This window comes from Scatophagus argus, chromosome 10, assembly GCF_020382885.2.
Source record: "Scatophagus argus isolate fScaArg1 chromosome 10, fScaArg1.pri, whole genome shotgun sequence".
Classification (NCBI taxonomy): Eukaryota; Metazoa; Chordata; class Actinopteri; family Scatophagidae; genus Scatophagus; species Scatophagus argus.
The window spans coordinates 6,896,948-6,914,974 of NC_058502.1; the positions used below are offsets into that span (position 1 = coordinate 6,896,948).

Consider the following 18,027-nt stretch of genomic DNA (forward strand, 5'->3'; position numbering starts at 1 on the left):
CAACAGCAGTGAAGAGCCCACTGACAAACAACAAAAATTCACGGTGATTATTTCATGGAAAGTGGATTTTTTTTTTTTTTTAGTTTTATTACTGAATTACTTATTATAAAATGTGACTTACTATGGAGAGTGCACATCTCAAAGGCAGATACCATTAATAACTCAACTTGTTTCCAGATTCGCTCCAAGTCAGCCCTTCAAAGTGAGACCATGTAATTTTGAATTAAGAAATAATACAGTTACAAATGAAAATGAATTACAGTAAAACTTAGCTAAAGTCAGTACATACCCAAAGGTTTTGGTGCTGAAGACATACTAGCTTCAGGTGGCTAATGTTAGCTTACTTTACACACATCTCACTGTCATGTTTGTTTTTGTTGACATTGTGACTTCATTCTACCTTTGCTACTTTTACATGTTTTATCACTTGTTTGTATCTGTCAACTCTCACCTGTGGCTGCCTGCCTTAAAAATGACCAAATGTGACAAAGGAAAAAGGACAAATCGTGCACCTTCTTTACCTCACAGGCTGGGGCTGCGTAACAGCATTTGTCACAAAAAGTCATGATGTGGTAGCTCCTTAAATAAATATATTTTTCCCCCCCTAAGTTGGGAAATACTGCACAAGGTCAGCTACTTGTGTTGTAGCCTGAATAATGAGAGTTTTCTTCAGTCGGTCAGCTTTACAGTCAGTCAGTTGAATTTCAGTCGTCTACATCATCTTACCAAGACTCCAGCACACAGCCACATGATGTCAGACAACAACACATTTATTTGTTTTCAGCAAGGTTTCTTTTTTATCATCACGAAGGCATATACTATTTTCTCTGTATATTACTTGTTTTATATATGTATATATATAATATTTATATGAAAACAAAAATAAGCGTACATTTTTGCTGAATAAGATTGAAGAGTATCAGCAAAGGGCAATGTAAACCATGGTCCATCTAAAACAGGTGAAAGGTGCGGCAGGTCGCTCTTTCCCAACTCACCCACAGTAACAGATTTGCATAGGCAAAAATGGGATTAGCCCTTAGACAGTGGATTCCTGAATTCTTTACAGAGATGCAAAATCTAGTTCAGCTCAACACAATTAAAAACAAACATACATACAAACAAAAATAATGTCGACTAGGCCAAGCTCTCTTTAACCCCTCCGGTCATATACATAGTCATTTTTCTGTGCACATTTTTGTTTACAGTGTTAGGCTTCAAGTAGATCTAAAAACAACTTGTACATTGACAACTAGATGTGAAATAAATTAACCAACATGAGAGGTAGTGAAAAGCCTACAGAGACGTTTGTTGTTGTTTTTATATATATATAATATCTATCTATATATATATTATATATATATATATAATATATATATATTGTTTTGTTTTTTTAATAAAGGAGAAAAATAAAACGTGTCAGTAAGGCCAGAGCTTCGCAAACCTCCTCCACCCTATCTGGACACTTCAGCTCTCAAACTTGATTTCTGTCAATAAAACCACAGCCACTTTCAAATCCCATTCGCTTGGTACCTATGGAAATTGAAAGACAAAAATCTAAACTCAGCGATGAGACTACATCACTACATCACACATCATCATCATCATTGCTTGTAAAATCCACATTTGAAATGCAGTTATTAAAAATAAACAACCGTGTACTTTTCCCCACTGTGTAAAAGTCACAATAAATTAAGAGGAAAGGACGTAAGCAGAAAGTTGTGTTTCTGTCGTGTCTGTCCTCCCTGTAAAAACACTGTTACCTGGGTTTCTGTCGTGTCTGTCCTCCCTGTAAACCCTATGAAGTGCTAATGGAGTTAGCACAGGGCAGAGTCTCCTGCCAGCCTTAAACCTGCTGGCGTCTCTGCTCACACTGTGGACAGTTCGCTCCCCACTGTTACGAGTATTGAATAAGGTAAAACACATCTCACAATTTATAAATGTAAACTTGGTTTAATTGCACCATGATTTCATTATCTGGTTCTTGATGAAACATTCTCATGTTAATTACTGTATAGACTCAGCAACAAAGAATCATAGCTGTACTGTGCAGAACAGGGATCCGTCTGCAAGAGAGCTTTGTGAGCGACAGGCGTTCCTGTGCTGAGTCAAAAAGTTACAGAGTTGTCCAAATGCAACGTCTGAAATGCTTATGGCTCCTGGAAATGAAAACTGCTCCAAGGAGTAAGCATGAAAATTGATTCTTCAATATCAGAATCGATTAATTAGCGTGTCGTCCTCTGCTTCTGATCAACTGAGCGCATGCATGTACAGCTCTTCATTGAAGCAGCTAAGCAATATCAATCAAGTCCTTATGGGTATTAATGTAGTCTGCAAGTGAGTACTGTATTGCCAGGTTAAAGGTTAAATATAGTAGATTTTCAATAAGGAACATTACAAAACTGTTTGCTGATTACTGGTTTAAACTTGCCTTAGTCGACTTATCTTACTTGACTGTCAATTTTACTGATTTATAATCAATACTTCACGACGGAAAGCTTTTGGAGTAATATGATAGCTTGGTTTTGAACTGGCAGCTTCACACAGTTGGCATTTTTAAGGAGTGAAAACAAGTCTGTATGAAAACTCAAAAATCCTATGTTTCCATGGACTCTTTCTCATTCATATTCTTGCAGAGCACCTGCAACTGTTTTCTGATTCAGCTCCTCTAATACAATCTGCAAATGCATTAAACACTTTGAGCATCCTCAAAGGTGTCATGATTAGTAATTTACAAGATAACCTCCGGACAATTCAGAACCAATCTAACATAGTGGGACTTAACTTCAAATAACTTCCAATCTATAATCACAAACTACAACCAACTGCACATCAGCAGTCAGCTAGAACTGTCTACTTCTAAATTTAGACCAGACTTGGCACATGAACTTCAGGTAGTTAAAGGAGGTGGCAACATGGATGCCTACATTTATCAGTGAGGAGTGGCACTGTTTCACTGACGCTTAAAGACTGCACGTACCACCAAACCAAAAGGTCTGCTCTTCATCATGTGACATAATCAATATACTTGAAGGCCCGGTTAATTTAAAAAAAAAGAAAAAAGAAAAAAAAAAAAGCATATACTGCATTCATGCACTTTCTACTGCACATCCACAGGCCAAGAACAAAGTTCATGTTCAAATGTTCACATCATCAAAAAAACAAAATGTCCTTTTATATACTAAAAATGTTAGTGGGACATTTGGCAATTTTTTTTTCTAAATTTTTCTGTTAAGTGTGTAACTGTACCTTACATGTACACACATAGCCATTATCATCGCATGCTGTCAACGTCAGATTAGAAAAACAAACCAGAGTGTGTGAGGGCTGGCAGTGAAGATGGAGAATTTAGCAGGGCTAGCACAAGCATGCTAACTGCTTGCCTACTGCATGCTGACACCCAGTTAGCCGTATTTAAAAGGGCTAGCTCATAGCATGACTAATGCAAACATCGTCGCTAGCCCAGTACGATAGCATGTTAGCACTGTTATACCAAGCCTCTTCACTAACTCTGGCGAAAAACGAGTGTCTTGAAATGGCAGTAGCTAACTGAAGGACTACCACACACTCTTCCAGCTCCATCCGCTGGAGTATCAGACACGCACTGTAACGGCCGATACGCTACAGCATGGTGACAAGTCACAGCTAATATCTCTTCACAGCTTCTTTGACATCATGTTTGGCACCCGGGTCACAAATTTTCAGTGTGCTATGGGACGTCCAAGTCCAAGGACTGTCATGTTACCTACAGTGTCTAAAGATAAAGCCTCACAGACAAAAGCCAGGGCTCAATAATCCTCACAATTATGTCAGTGCCTGCTGCATCTGCTTATGCTCTCCGAGCAGAACCAGCTTTCCTTGACACTAAATTCATTGGTTAACGCTGTTAAGTTAACCCTTGTTTCCTGCTCAAAATGTAGGTGACTATTTGGAGTCGGTGTGGGTTTGTTTTTATTTTCTCCAGCTGTGTTCTTCTCCCCACATCGGGCACCTGTGCTTGTCAGGCTGTAATGGTCTGAGTTGGAAGGAAGAGGGGAGGAGGGGAACAAGGGGGAAACGGTGGGAGGAAGGGATTTTGTTGGACAGACTGTGGTTGCTTTCCAAAAAAACTTGAGCAGCTCTTGTGCTGCCTTCTCTTACATGTAAAGGCATTGTGATTTTCTCAGTGGAGAGATTTTTTTTGTTTAAAGTTCATGAGTAATATTAATACACGTAGCTGCCCAACCACAATTCTAGCCCTTACTTCTCCCAGTTAAAGAATCCTAAAGAAGGAAAGTGCTTGGATGGGATGGACGGATGGATGGACAGGTGGATGGATGGATGAGTAGGTGCTGCTGCTGCCTTTGCCGCAGAAGCCATCAAATTTCCTCAGTACAAAAATTGCAGTAAGCTTTAAATTGGCAGAAATGTACTTTTTTCCCTTCTCTGAACATAGACAGCCAGACAGAGAGACAGGTCCCTTGTCTTAATACATCTCAATATTCAAAAACGGTTGCAGTCCACGGCGTACATCGTAAGCTACTGTAGAGAGAGAGAGAGTTACATGCAGAGCCAGTGCTTCTACTGGTTAAAAGGGCAGAGTCGCCCCAGCTCTCACCAACACAACTGGGTGTCATGACTGGACAGTAAAGAAATTAAAAACAAAACAAAATCAAACAGGTCTGAGGAATGGTACAGAATTTAAAAAAATCAATAAGTATGAAAGAAAACGAGCGAATAGAGAATATTAAAGTGAGGGTAGAACGCATGAGGTCTAAATATTACAGTACAGGAACGGTTGGCTTGTCCTTTTTGTCTCTCTCTCTCTATTTCTGTCCCCACCGCCTGAGGAGTCCTTGTCCATAGTTAACCAACAGCTGGCCACAGGGTTGGCCACTTCAACTGATAGCTGACATGTGGGTTGGCCAGTCAACCGTAACAAACAGCACAAATTGCTAGCAAAACATTCACTGGCCAGCATTAATGGTCTTAAACTGACCAATAACCAACCAGCAAAGGCCGACCTGGCTCCAGTGGAGAACTGGATATAAATTGCTTAAAAAATATAAATAAAAAAAACAAAAAAAACAACCAGCTATCTTTTACGTCATTCAGTCTTTTCAATCAAAAAAGAGGGAGAGATTTCTGATTTCTGACCCGACTTCTGGCACCATAGTAGTATTTGAAGTTTAAGTAGTAGTCTCGTTGGCGTACGATGGCGATGAGGGGTACAGGGGTCTAGGTGTCGAGGCAGGCGCGCCTCCTGTTGGCCAGGAGGTCTCTGTAAACGGAGGAGTTGAGGAAACGGGGAAAGGAGTCGCGGTGCATCAGGGTGTAGATCTGGAACTGGGCCTCCTCGTACATCAGGTTGCTGGGCTCTGCCAGGGTCTGATTTATTCCTTCTCTGACCCGCGAGTCCAGACTCACCTGGGTTGAGGGAAACAATTCTGATTTACAAACCACAGAGACTTTTTGAGTTGTCTGTAGAGCAAGAGTGGCTTTCTTTAACCATTCCCTAATAAGTCAAAATCCAAATGTCTCATGCCTCTTAAATTCACAAGCAATGTTTAAGCAAAAGGGCATTTTTTGCTCTATTTATGTGGTGGCTCACTTCCCCTGAACACAAATGCAGCCGGTACCTCTTTGGGTGATAATATGGACACGTAGTCTTCGTATATGATCCTGGCTTTCTCATCCACCACAGAGGAGTCGGTCTCCTTTTTCAGATCCTCGCAGGCTAACCAGAAAAGCAGGTTGTCCTCGCTGTACTCCGATCGCAGGAACTCCCGAAAGATCTCCCGGCCCTCCAACGAGCGCAGCATCAGCTCAAAGCTCCGAGACCATGACAGCACCTCCTCTAGACTGGGGTGTCTAAAAAAAACCATAAAGACATGCATGTGTGTGAGGATGACGGATGCACGCAAAGACACAATAATACTGACACAAACATGTAAGACTGGAGAGATGGTTGAGCTTACTGTTCCTCTGCAGCTTCAATATTGTCCATCTTGGTGCAGGTCTGTCGCTCACTCCTCTCCATCCTGTCTTCATTCCTGCATTGAAAAGAAATTATTATGGTCACCAAAATATAAAAGACTGAACATGTTTCCTGTAGTTTATATGGATATATTTGTGTTATTCAGGGTTTCCCATATGTTCAGTTATTTGTGGTGGCTCACCATAATATCAACACTGCCCACCACATATTAATTTCCTATTTTTGGAGCTGTGCGCCCCCTCTCGCTCTCGCTCTCTGAGACAAACATGTGTTTCCCCACACAGACTTTAGCTGGGCAAGCTGTGCAGGTGTATTACTTGCTAGAGCAACCCTTGAAAACGTTCACCACCATCTGCAGCCCATTTGAAGGGAAAAGAACCCACAAAGGTTTTGATCCACAGCTTTGCACACACCAATCGCTCCTTCTAGAGCTGATACTACTAGTCCATTAATCAATTATTTGATTCATTTCTAAGTGTCATAGTAATTTATCATAATCTTAACATCTTTGTGTTTTTTTTCTGACAAACAAAACAAGCAATTTGAAGATGTAATCTAGTAAATAAGAAAAATAATGGATAAATCTGTAACAGAAGGAATTAGTCAGCTACAGGTCTACTCGGTTCACCTCTTTTAGCTTTTAGTCCTGAAGCATCAGTGTTAAAGCATTTATGGAAACACTTGCAAGACACACGGTGGCCTCTCCTGTCTATCGAAGCTCGGTCACACTGGCTGAGTCCACAGTGTTACACACACTGGGCTGTCTATTTTTGTCCCACCATGGAGGATCTTTCCTTCCTCTTGCCGTCTCCTGTCAAAGTCCCTATTGTGTGGCAGTAATGGGCCAAGCTAGCCACAGCCCCCCTGGCGCCCTCACAATACAGCTAAATATACGGGCTGTTCTTCACAGCTGTTTTGCATGTGATGTGTGGATCGAAATAGAAGGCACCCCAACTAGATAAGGGCCTTGTGAGAGTGCGGGTGAGGAGGGATTAGAGGGTGTGGGGGTAGAAAAGAGAGAAGAAAAAATGAGAAAAGAGAAAGAGACCATTGATAATTAAGCAAAACGTAATGGTGTGTCGTGACCCATTAACACTTTCGTACGTTCTCAGTCTCCAGAGCTTCACCGCATCCACTGCTTGACTCAGCTTGATAGTGACAACACAGGGAGCATTCAGCGATTTGCATGTAACTGAAGACAAACTTGCGCCGAAAAGGCAAATTATCCCTTCCAGCCTTTAACACTAAAATAAATAAACACATGGGACACTGAAGACAATTTTCCAGGCTCATTCTGGAGATCTGACACCAGCATTTGACTGAAAAACACCACGCCGAGCAGAGCACTCACTACGGGCCCAGTCCACAAGCTGCCACCACTTCAGATGAAGTGGTGTGAAAGAAGCAGCACATTCACCATTCACTGCCTGAAAACAATGTTTCATTCACTCCTCTCTCCCGGAAACAGCGCAGCCACAGTGAGGCGGCTGTAGGACACACAGCAGTTACTGCTTTTGGTGCCTTGCTCAGGGGCAAGTCTCTTTCTGACCTGCAGTGTGCTCGGTAAGCATTAAGACACAGACACGTTTTTGTTTTGCTGGCTGTGTAAGCTTTTATTTGTGTTATTTTCTTGATTCTTGATTTTCTTTTTCTTCTTGCTTTGCCTGTAAGTGTATTGCCATAGAGGACTGACAAAAATATGTTTCAGATTTTGAAAAGCTGGAACCAGATCAGGTTTTCGTCTTGTGAAAACACAGGCACTTTGAACTGGTGTCTGGCACCACCAGAGACTCCAAGAGGTGGGGTCTCTGGGTGCAATAACATGCCTGACCCGAGCCAGTGCATTAACGACTCAGACTTAGAGCATGTTGCAGCTGCTCTACCAGGTGAGCTACGTGCCGCAAAATAGAGTCTGTTAATCAAGAATGGACAGTTTCTTACACATTAAACCTTCCCACAGGCAGCTCAAAAGCAGTATGCATCGTAAGCGACAGTGTGAACACAAAGCAGAGTCTTTAAAGCAAACACAACCAATCAAATCCATACAGAGCACACAGAAAACACAGAAAAGTATTTTATAGTTATGACTGTACACTCCTGACCTTTGCTAGGGGAAAATTTCTCTAATTGGACATCTTTGAGTCTTACACTTCTGTCAGTTTTGATAACATGATTTAGCTGGGGGTCCTACAGTACTATGAGACTGTGAAACTGAAAGCTTCAGTCCACCTGAAAACCACTCTGGGTGATATCCAGCTCTGCAGACAGTACACCAGGACAGTGTTTTCTTACCAGAGACACTTGCAGCAGCCGCACCAGCAGAGGCAGCAGGTGTTGGGTCGGGGCTGCCCAGGGGCCTGGGGTGGGGCCTCGATGTGTGCCGCCTGCCTTTTTCTCATCTCCACTCCACTCACACTCCGGGGCTTCACAAGGAAGACAAACACACAGAAAATAATCACCATTAAATAACCTTCAAACGAATGACAGTTAAACAGGGTGTGGTTTCAGATTTATTCCCCACGTTTTACTGATGGCTCACCGCCAATATGATTGATTAGAGGGGGAAAAATGAAAGAAACTGTGAGTGAGTGAACGTGTGATGAAGCGACAGAGAGGGAGAGCACTCAAGCAGGACAGAGAGGATTCCCTTCCTTGTACGGTACGAAGGTTTCTGGAATCAAGCCAAGTCTTTCACTTGGCTCTGACAGACACCACACACACACACACACATTTCCATGGCCGCAGACATAGACTCAGAAACGAGGTCTACACATCACACAAACAGACACACGTGCGCAGTAAATTCACGCGCACACGGCACGCTCATTTAAACCCATCCAGCTGTTTCTATGCCGGTCTTCTGTCCACCCTCAGACTTTGCATCCATCCTCTGCACAGGCAGGAGATGAGGATTTAAACACGGAAACGCTATGATACCTTCAATAATGTGGTGCCTCTTTTATACTGGGACTGGATTGTCTCACTGAATGGACTGCACTTGCCTGATGGACTTCAGTTTGTTTTAAATGAGACCAGCACCTCATTCCATTGCAGACACAAAGTGTTGTGGTTTCCACTGACACTCTGATGTTTCTGTTTGTCTAATGAATGAAATGTAATGAAAATGTAAAATAGGCAGCACTTAATGCCAAATAACCAAATATCATGCCAGTCCATCCAGTCCAGACCAACGTGGTGGAGCCACTTAAAGACCAATCTTAACATTGACAGAGCCAAGCTGCCAGCCTGGCTAAAAACATTTGTTTGGTGAAATCTCTCAAATACAATGTTTGCCTAAATTTTCTGTATTACTGTTAACCGACAGTCTTTGGTTTAATCAAAACATAATGAAAATAAATGTAGAAACCTTTAAGAACTGCAGCGAAAATGTAAACTGATAGCATCCCTCCTAAAGCAAAAGCAACATTTTAATGAGAATATCCACAGGAGAGGTTCAGTATTATTTATATTTGTACAGAGGCAAACTATTTCACAAAGTCTCATCTAACTCCTCCTTGAATTCAACAAACTTGGATATGATCTGCGCAGTGTTCACCAAAACTGTTTATCAAGACTTTTATGATCCATTTATCTGCCACTGCAGCTGTACTTGACACAAATATGACATGAGAAAACAAAGGCGCTGTGACAGCAGTCACTTTTGATCTGAAGACCTACAACTACCAGAATGCACTGTGCCACATAAACACTCCCACTGGTGGATGACGTGGTTGGTTTGGCTTGGTCTGTTTTGAAAAATGGAACAATGAGGAGGCCGGCTGGTAACAAAAAATGGTTGATCTGAGTTTGATTTGAAGGAGAGGAGAGAGAGAGAAAGAGGGATCAATCGATCCACTTCTATACTCTTTGCATCCTTGGAGGTGCAGGGATACAAACATAAGTTCACTCTGTAGTTTGGGCAACAGCCCTCTGGACTGCTAAAGCCCACTGGCACATACCACCCATACCGTAATAATACAAATCTGGTTGAAAATCAAGTAAGAAGAGTGTGCACCTAGCAACTACAAAGTCCTACTGTGGACAATCCCGTGCAGGTCACTGCTCAGGGTTTTCCCTGGCCTTTAGAGAGGCTTTGAAGGTGCCTGTGACTTCGGCCTTGGTTGAAAAGGTGAGAAGAGTTACTTAACGCCAAAACAACAGCCCTGATAGCGCTTTTCAACCCTCTGGGCTACTCGAGGCAGAAACATTGCTCTGTAGAAACTGCTTCTGATGCCTGAGATTACAACATACGGCACAGTCTGTCAGCCCTATTCTTATCTTCTTTCAAGTGGAAAATAATAGCATTTGGCAGGATTCTTGTGAGATACACAGGCTGGGAAATCCCTGATACCACTGTGCAATAACCTTTGTTATAAACTGCAACGGCTCTCTTACAGATAGTCCAACAGTCGAAATCAACACCAGGAAACACTGCGACGATCAGCTAAGAGGAGGATGTCATAACTGATTCTTCTTTTGTTACCAGACTGAGGATATGAACAAAGACTCCACTTCATAATACGGGGCATCTAAGCTTAATTTCACCAAGGAATATAGTGTGTGAAAAATACACTAATTAACTGCAGTCTTGCTGTCTGGGAATCAAAAGTACGATAAACAAAACAGAACTCTTACCTCCAGAGTCATGGTTCAAATTGAATTCCTGAATAAAACACTGTATACCAACAGAGGAACCTTTTCTCTCCTTTCTGGTTTCCTCTACTCTGTATACACATTTAATACAATGATGATACACAGCAGGTAAGGCTTAGCTGACCTGCCTGATATGCAAATGTTGCTGCCTGGCCAGTGGAGTGTCCATCAGTTATTCAGCTACTCGGCAGCATCCATGGAAAAACAGGCTGCTAGATGCAAACGACAGCGAGAGTACGGCTTTGTTCTAAACCCGCAGAAGGAGGCTGCATTGACAGGACATGCAAATAAGGAGTGGAAATACAAATACAGCGAAATGAGTGGAGTACAAGGAGATGATGAAAAAAAAAGGGTATTGCAAGATTGGTCATACATGCATTGGCTTTTCTAACTAACTTTTTTCCAAACGCTGTTCATTTAAACATCCTTTAAAATTTCTTGAGGAGGTAAAACTTTTAACTACAAAAATACAGGATGTCACATCAGCCAAACATCATGTATTAATCCAATCAACCATCAGCTCTGCTCTGAAGCTTCTGTCTCACTTGTGTGTGTGGACACGCAGCCTAAAAATCATATGGTATTGTTCAGCACACCTCATGGCATTACATGGTCCTGCTAGATGTGATTAACAACAACTAGCCTGATCAGGGCCGAGAACCATAGTTGTTTAAGAGTTTAATAGTGGTATAATTCTTTTCTTCTTTCTTCACTTCACTATGAACAAGTTATAGACACACTGTACTTTCTACTTACTGCATGAATAAATAGTCTTTTTATAGGAAAAAAAGGCCCAACCTAGTTTTAATAAACAAAAACAACACTTCGTATTACCAGTTTTAGCAGTTAATTAACTGTCAGGCCTAGTCTTCTGAAATTAGTGTCCTGTCAATCTCATTCAAACAAAGAATCAAGGAGAAGATTTTTTTTTGTTGGTGGAAACTGTCCAAAACAGTACATTAATCCACTATCACAGCTCACCCAAAACTATATTTACCCACCCAATTAATTAATAAGCAGCACAACTGAGCAGAAAACTGTCCAGCTGCACTGCAGTTTGGTTCTTATCTCACATTTTTCAGATATAAAGTTCACATTTAATGGTTTGGGTTAATCTGAGGAAATGGTCCAGATCTAAGGTCAATCTGAAATGTCTTATTATCAATGTACAGAAGGCATTTCTGCACTTAAAGTTTAATTAACACTCATTAAACATCTTAGAAATGTGTTTTCACTGTCAGGGTTGGCTATTGTTTATAAACTTATGGGGGGGTCCATCTTACTTTATCGAACAAAGGTAAATAAGACAGTAAAAAAGTTTTTTTTAAGATCCTGCCTGACATGTGACACATCGACAATTCAAGGTCCCCTTTTTCCAGCTCCTTCAAGTTCAAATTTTTTTCTTCCTCTGCAAATAGAATTAGTTCTGTTGTCATGGAGATGTGACAAATTTGACGAAACTGCACCCACCGCGGAAGATTGCGAGATGTGGTTGAAAGGTCTAGAAAAAGTTGGCTATTGGACCTTAAGTAGAGATATTTTTTGCAAGATCAAGAGTGGACTTTCACACTCATCAGACTGAAGAGACAAATTTTCTTGCACTCAACAAGCTGTAAAATGATACTAAACAAGAAATCACCTCCAATAACAACAAAGCATTGCATTCATACTGGACAGAAGTCAAACTTGCCATGAATTAGTGAGTTCCTAAAAACAGGTCAGACAGAGCAGTCATGGCGTGAGGTAATAGGTTGCTGGACAATAGCAGGCTGGTTGACGGAGTGACTGACTGGTGGACTGTCTGATCGTCTGTTTGGCTCGCTGGAGACGCGGGGCAACGCGAGGACGTTCTTTTTACCACGGGGAAGAGAGGTTACTGATCTCACCATCCCTGACTGATGGTCACAGAGAGGGACACGAGAGTTGAGGTGAAATTTAACTCCTTCCTGTCCTTGTTTCCCTATTTCACTTGCTCCGTGCTGTTTCACTCGCCGTCGCTCCTAGGCTTCCTTGGATCTTGGTGAAAGGGTCATTTAAGGACTTGAGAGTGCTGGGAGCAGTGAAAGTACAGCATCTGAAAACAGAACAAAAGAACAGGATTTTATTTTTTTTTATCTCAATTTGTTTTGTGATCAGAATTACTAGTACAATACATGTACTGAGCAAGAAACTTAATCAAGTTGTCAGAAAAAAATCAGCCTAAAACACTTTGGTCATTGGTTAATAATTAGTTATTAATCCCTGATAACATGTAATATGATTTTTAGGTCAACAGCAGAAATACACAAGAAACCTGGGAGAACATGTTGGCAGGTATTGTTATCAAACCACTAAAACCTGCTTTTAATATATATATGGTGTCTTTCTATTTTATATAATTGAAAACTGAATACTCTTGGGTTTTGGTTAAGTTATTTAGAAAGTAACCACATGCTCTCGGAACTGGGGCCTCTTCCACTGGTGAGTAGTGTGAATTCAGGAACGTTTTTTGAATTCATTAACATTTCCGAGGGCCAGATGGGGAGCTTTGGTGGGCTGGACGTGACCCGCGGGCCATCAGTTGATAATCACTGCCCTAAAGGCTACAGAGCGTCCTCGGTCCTGCTCATGCTGCATGTTCTCATATAAGAATTACTGTTCCAACAACTTGCTCACTTATAAACAGCAGCTACTCACATGCTGACCTCAACACTGGAGACTCTTTATGTTATGAACTATCACTCGTCTGTTGCAAATTAGTGCCTAAAATTAGCTCGTAAAAGACACATAATAACAGATAATCGCTAAATAACATTGTTATTTATTAAAATCATTGCCTCATATGTGTTTGTGACACCTTATTTGAATTTCATGCACCAATATTGTCTAAACAAGTGAGACAAATTGTAGCATAAATCAACACTAAGAGTAGACATGTAGCTACCACCCATATGACACAGCATGCTGTACTGTAAAACCATTCCTTTAGTGAGAGAAGTTTCATTGTATGCTCATGCTAGTTTCAACTGGTTTGAAAACAAGTGCCCCTTGTATATTAAGAGTCTGTGAAGAATGATTTTGCATAGCTGTGTGCAATGATAAGGCCTATGTGTTGTACTTCTGAGAGTTTTAACTCCCAGGAGCAAGACAGTCACAGTAACTTTAGAAACTCTGTCTGTGTTGTGCAAGCTAGAGCTGAATTCATTGGTTGGTTAATCAATTGGTAAATTAAATTGTCATTATTAATTATTATTTCCAACAAGTATCAAAATATTATTTAAATATTTTGAAAATCTACATATTTTTTTCCTGCAAAAAATTCCAAGCAAACCCTGGTTAAAACTTCCAAAATTGTGAATATTTCCTGTGATTATCTGCTTTATATCAGTGAACATTGAACATTTGAGTCTTGAATCTTTCACTCTTTGGGATTGGTGATATGGTATCATCACATTATTTCAGGGTATCTGTGACAATATTTCTAGTTTATAACTCACAATATGAACAAATGTTGTGCTCTCCTTGTGGGATTTTTCACTCAAAAGTTCAACTAAAACTCGAACAGGAAACAATGAAATCAAACTTGTTTTGCCGCTGATGCTTGCTAAGGTCGCATGCATTTAGGGATTGCAATAGGGGAGTAGTAGAGGTAAAATGCTCCATTGATCTGTACTGATACATGAAATCAATGGTAAACAATTTAATATGATCAGTGTACGGTGAAGGCATTGATCCACATCTTCATCATTAAGATAAGGCTTTACTGTGAAATTCCTGTCTGTCACTGTCTCGATCAAAGCATGCCTCCTTCCTAAACATTCATAGATATTCATCGATAGTGGTAACTGCAGACAGATAATGGCAAGTGGCCAAGACAAAGATGATGAAGATATATACTACACTCTCAGAAGAGTGAAAATATCTTAGAATCTGAAGATGGGTCAAGAGACAAAGCGCATGCCACATGCAAACAATGCCATTAAAAATCCATTAATAACAGAAAACATGATGAATGTGGCCAGGCATCCCAACACTCCGCTAACTTGTGGCTCTCAGCATTATCTGCTCTGTTTCAGCAATGCAGGGCTGAGAAAAAGTCCACGCAGCCTCAAACTGAAACATGCGCCGGGTCTCCTGAAAGATTTTAATATTCCGGACAAATGGGAGAAATTTTGGTCAAATATTATCTGGGTTTAAAAACAATTCAAGGAGAGTGCTGATGCCATACATCACCAACCCAGAGACTGAGGTTGATGACACATGCCCTCAGAATGAAACTCAAAAACCAGCTATCTTTCTCCATTCTCACAACTCAAACTGTGCTTGTCTTCACACAGAAAGCAAAGCAAATTTTCACATTACTTCCAAGAGTTTGACCGCAGGATCATTTGTGTCCCCGCCCAAGTCAGCAGTCAACAAGGACGAAGAGACTAATTACAATACATTACACTGTGGCTCGCTGCTGTAGACAGGCTGAGAAACAAGAAAATCCATTTTTTACTCATAAAAGTAAAAAAAGAAAAAAAAAATTTAGTTAGAAAAGTAAGAAAAAGTAAAATGTGAGTTCTATCCTCGCAGCTAAATGGCTACAGATCAGAGCAGAATCTGGATGTCTATTCCTCCAGAAGCCCCAGATCTCCCAGCAGCTCTCTCCTCCAGAGCATCCTGGGTCTCAGCAGCTGAGCGACAGCAGTGCCTTTTCGGTCGGTCCGAGAACCCCCACGACCCATTGAACTTTTCTCTCCAGTTCAATATTTTCAAGTTGCACAATATGCGTTGCAATGTAATGTACATAGGCTGCTTGTTTAAAAAAAAGCTTCATGTTCAATGTGATGACAGGAGAATTATTTTCACTGGACATTGTGACTGGAGAGAGAAGATTTTTCCTGTTAAAAAAACACAGATAACCAGATAATGAAAACTCTAGTTCAGTGACTGGGTCACTAAGAAAAAGTTTAAATAGTATATGTAATGTGTTAAACTACAAATAGAGGAAAAGTCCATCACTCACTTGTCTTTATGCAATGTAAAAAAGCACAAGCTAACTACCAAAAAAATGTTTTTTGTTTGTGATTATTGGCAGTAAATTATTTTTGAGGCATAATTTATACTTTTATTAAATATTTTTGGATGTTAAACAATGTTTTATGTATTTATAATTATTATTATTATAATAATTACTTACATTTACGCATTGCGTTTTTCCATTTATAGCCAAAAGCAGAAAAGAAAGGAGCATATGTTATTGTCTCACATTGATCACAGGTCCCTTAATTGAATCAAACTGAAACGATATCATAGCAGACTTTGTGACATCAGCAAATGTACTGTTATTTAAAGAATCAAATACAGCATCGTGATGAAACTTGTGACTTACATCCCTAGCTGGTAGCTTGCTACTGTTGCTCATACATTCAGTCATACTTGTTGGTCTGTGTAAAGTGAAATGACGTCAACAATTGAGAATATTACCATTATCACAATATCAATTTTTCTTTCACATAGAAATTATACCAATATTATCATGAACTATACGATATAACACAGGCCCATTCTCTACTGCCTGACATTTTACATGAAAAAAACATTGATCAATTAATGTGGACAATAACCAGCTAATGAAAGTTACTGTTATTTGCAGCCCTGGACTGAACCAGCAAACAGTTAAGACAATTCCTGTCCAAATGATTAAAATAAATCATGATGATTCGTATCAAAGCACAAATATATACTACAGGAAGAAGCCCTCTATACGTTGTTAACTTTACAGTTTCAATGAGAACAATTTGGATATCACTCAGAGCCTTTAGGTACCATTTAAGTGTTGGTTAAAACGGTAGACAATTGAGAGAATGAGGAGTTTCAGTGTTTTAAGTATATATCTTCAAATAAAATACCTCCGCCCTACCAGCAAATCAAACGTACGCTGACGATATCTATGTTGGCAAAAATCAATATGTTGACGAGACAGCTGGTTTTCCATGAAAAGGCTCTGAATGAATGAGATGAATCATTAAGTCTTACGGGATGTAGTGGCAACATAAGCTGGGCTCCTCTGACTCAACACACCCAAGGGAAACTGCAGTGTGTGTGCTCCCTCAGCTGTGTACTACACGATCTCTCGTCAGTGCACGACAGTAGAGGGGAAAAAATGGGTTTAATTAAGTCTAGGGTCTGGAAAAACGGACTTAAAGTAATGAAAAGTTTATGGTGGATGCAAGGAGTGTTGCTGTGTGCTGTCGCAGCACTGGATCTGTTGCATATGCCTGAGGGCCTGTGCATATCTTCAGACAAGAAGTAGGCAGGCTCATCGGACCCTGCTCTCTCCCTCTGTGCACTAGCTCTGCTGGCTAGCTGCTGGGCTGGGTGTTTTGCGCGGTTTCTCCTGCAGCTGCCCGAACCACCTGAGCACAGCCATTGCAAGTCCGGCCAGAGAGAGGAGATCCCTCCCAGCTGACACCATACAGTGATAACGCAATTAGAGAGAGGGGGCTGCACGACAATGACTGTCGCACCGACATTTTTCAGAAATCAAACACCACCCACTTTCTACTTGCTAGCTTTAGCCGACAGACTGAAATCCGCTATCTCTCGCAGCGAGAGGAGGAGGTGGCAGCTGAGCAGCAGCTAGCGTCGTGCTAACGTCAGCTAGCCAGCCCGTGCGGAGCATTAGCGCAGAATAAGCAGCATCTTACCCCTTTTTGTTGGGCTGTCAGTGTCCTGGGGTGATATATGTGAAAACGCGATGTCCAGATGCTTATTTAACGACATCGTAAATGGGAATCCCGCGGTGTAATGTCCATCGCCGCTGTTTTTCTGCCATCCGCCCCACTTCAGCACCGAACGCCGCCGAGCCCCTGGATGCACTGCGCAGGCGCGCTGCCACCGCTGCTCTTTGGCTGCAGTCGGTGAGAGGATGCACTGCTGAGGCTCCACATGCAGTCTGTTAATGTACAGAGGGTGACATTACATCTCTCCTGTAGAACAACTAAACCTCTGTGCTCCAACATTTAAACCAAGACACACGAACATTAAAAAGCTTTAGAGGTTAAAGTAAGGATAAAAATACACAACAATCCGTGCGATTCCTGTGAGAAACGTCAGTTCATGAGTTGGGGCTATACATTGACTTTTATTACACTTTATGATTTTATATACGGTATTTTTAACATCTATCCAGGTTATCTATACAGTATAGTGATCCTATAATGCATTATGTATACATGCGGTTATTCTGTGGCAGTTGTTTATGAATAAGAGGACATTTATGAGCAGATAATCAGATATTTTAAATATGAAAATACAGTCTTCTCCATAGTTTCTTTAAGTGGAAAAATAATGTATAGTACCAGTATCTTTCAGCTTAATATTTCGTTCTTAATCACTGTGACACACACAGGAGAAATAACCCCCAGCAGTGC

The 18,027-nt window shown here is 40.9% G+C and overlaps 1 protein-coding gene across 3 annotated transcripts; it reads right to left on the reverse strand.

Annotated features, from left to right (window-relative positions):
* Positions 1-754: 754 nt before the first annotated feature.
* On the reverse strand, positions 755-17,553 carry rgs17 (regulator of G protein signaling 17). Of its 3 annotated transcripts, XR_006844540.1 has the most exons (7): positions 17,302-17,547; positions 12,318-12,701; positions 8,267-8,397; positions 5,955-6,029; positions 5,616-5,847; positions 1,761-5,403; positions 755-1,530 (listed from the first exon to the last, which is right to left on the reverse strand). XR_006844540.1 is itself a non-coding variant. In XM_046402189.1 (6 exons), the coding sequence occupies exons 2-6, from the start codon at positions 12,514-12,516 to the stop codon at positions 5,215-5,217; spliced, it is 630 nt and encodes a 209-aa protein (XP_046258145.1). In that variant the 5' UTR covers positions 12,517-12,701; positions 17,302-17,553; the 3' UTR covers positions 755-5,214. The 3 variants fall into 3 exon arrangements, 2 of the variants coding, with proteins under 2 accessions (XP_046258145.1, XP_046258144.1); XM_046402189.1 differs by having other exon boundaries at positions 755-5,403; positions 12,514-12,701; positions 17,302-17,553; XM_046402188.1 differs by having other exon boundaries at positions 755-5,403.
* Positions 17,554-18,027: the final 474 nt, after the last annotated feature.

What these genes read in the sequence shown, in the direction of transcription:
- rgs17 (XM_046402189.1), bottom strand. An exon ending in GGCTGCTGCAAGTGTCTCTG is followed by an intron (nt 6,030 to 8,266) that starts GTAAGAAAACAC and finishes TTTTCAATGCAG; the next exon opens with GAATGAAGACAGGATGGAGA. An exon ending in ATTGAAGCTGCAGAGGAACA is followed by an intron (nt 5,848 to 5,954) that starts GTAAGCTCAACC and finishes GGTTTTTTTTAG; the next exon opens with ACACCCCAGTCTAGAGGAGG.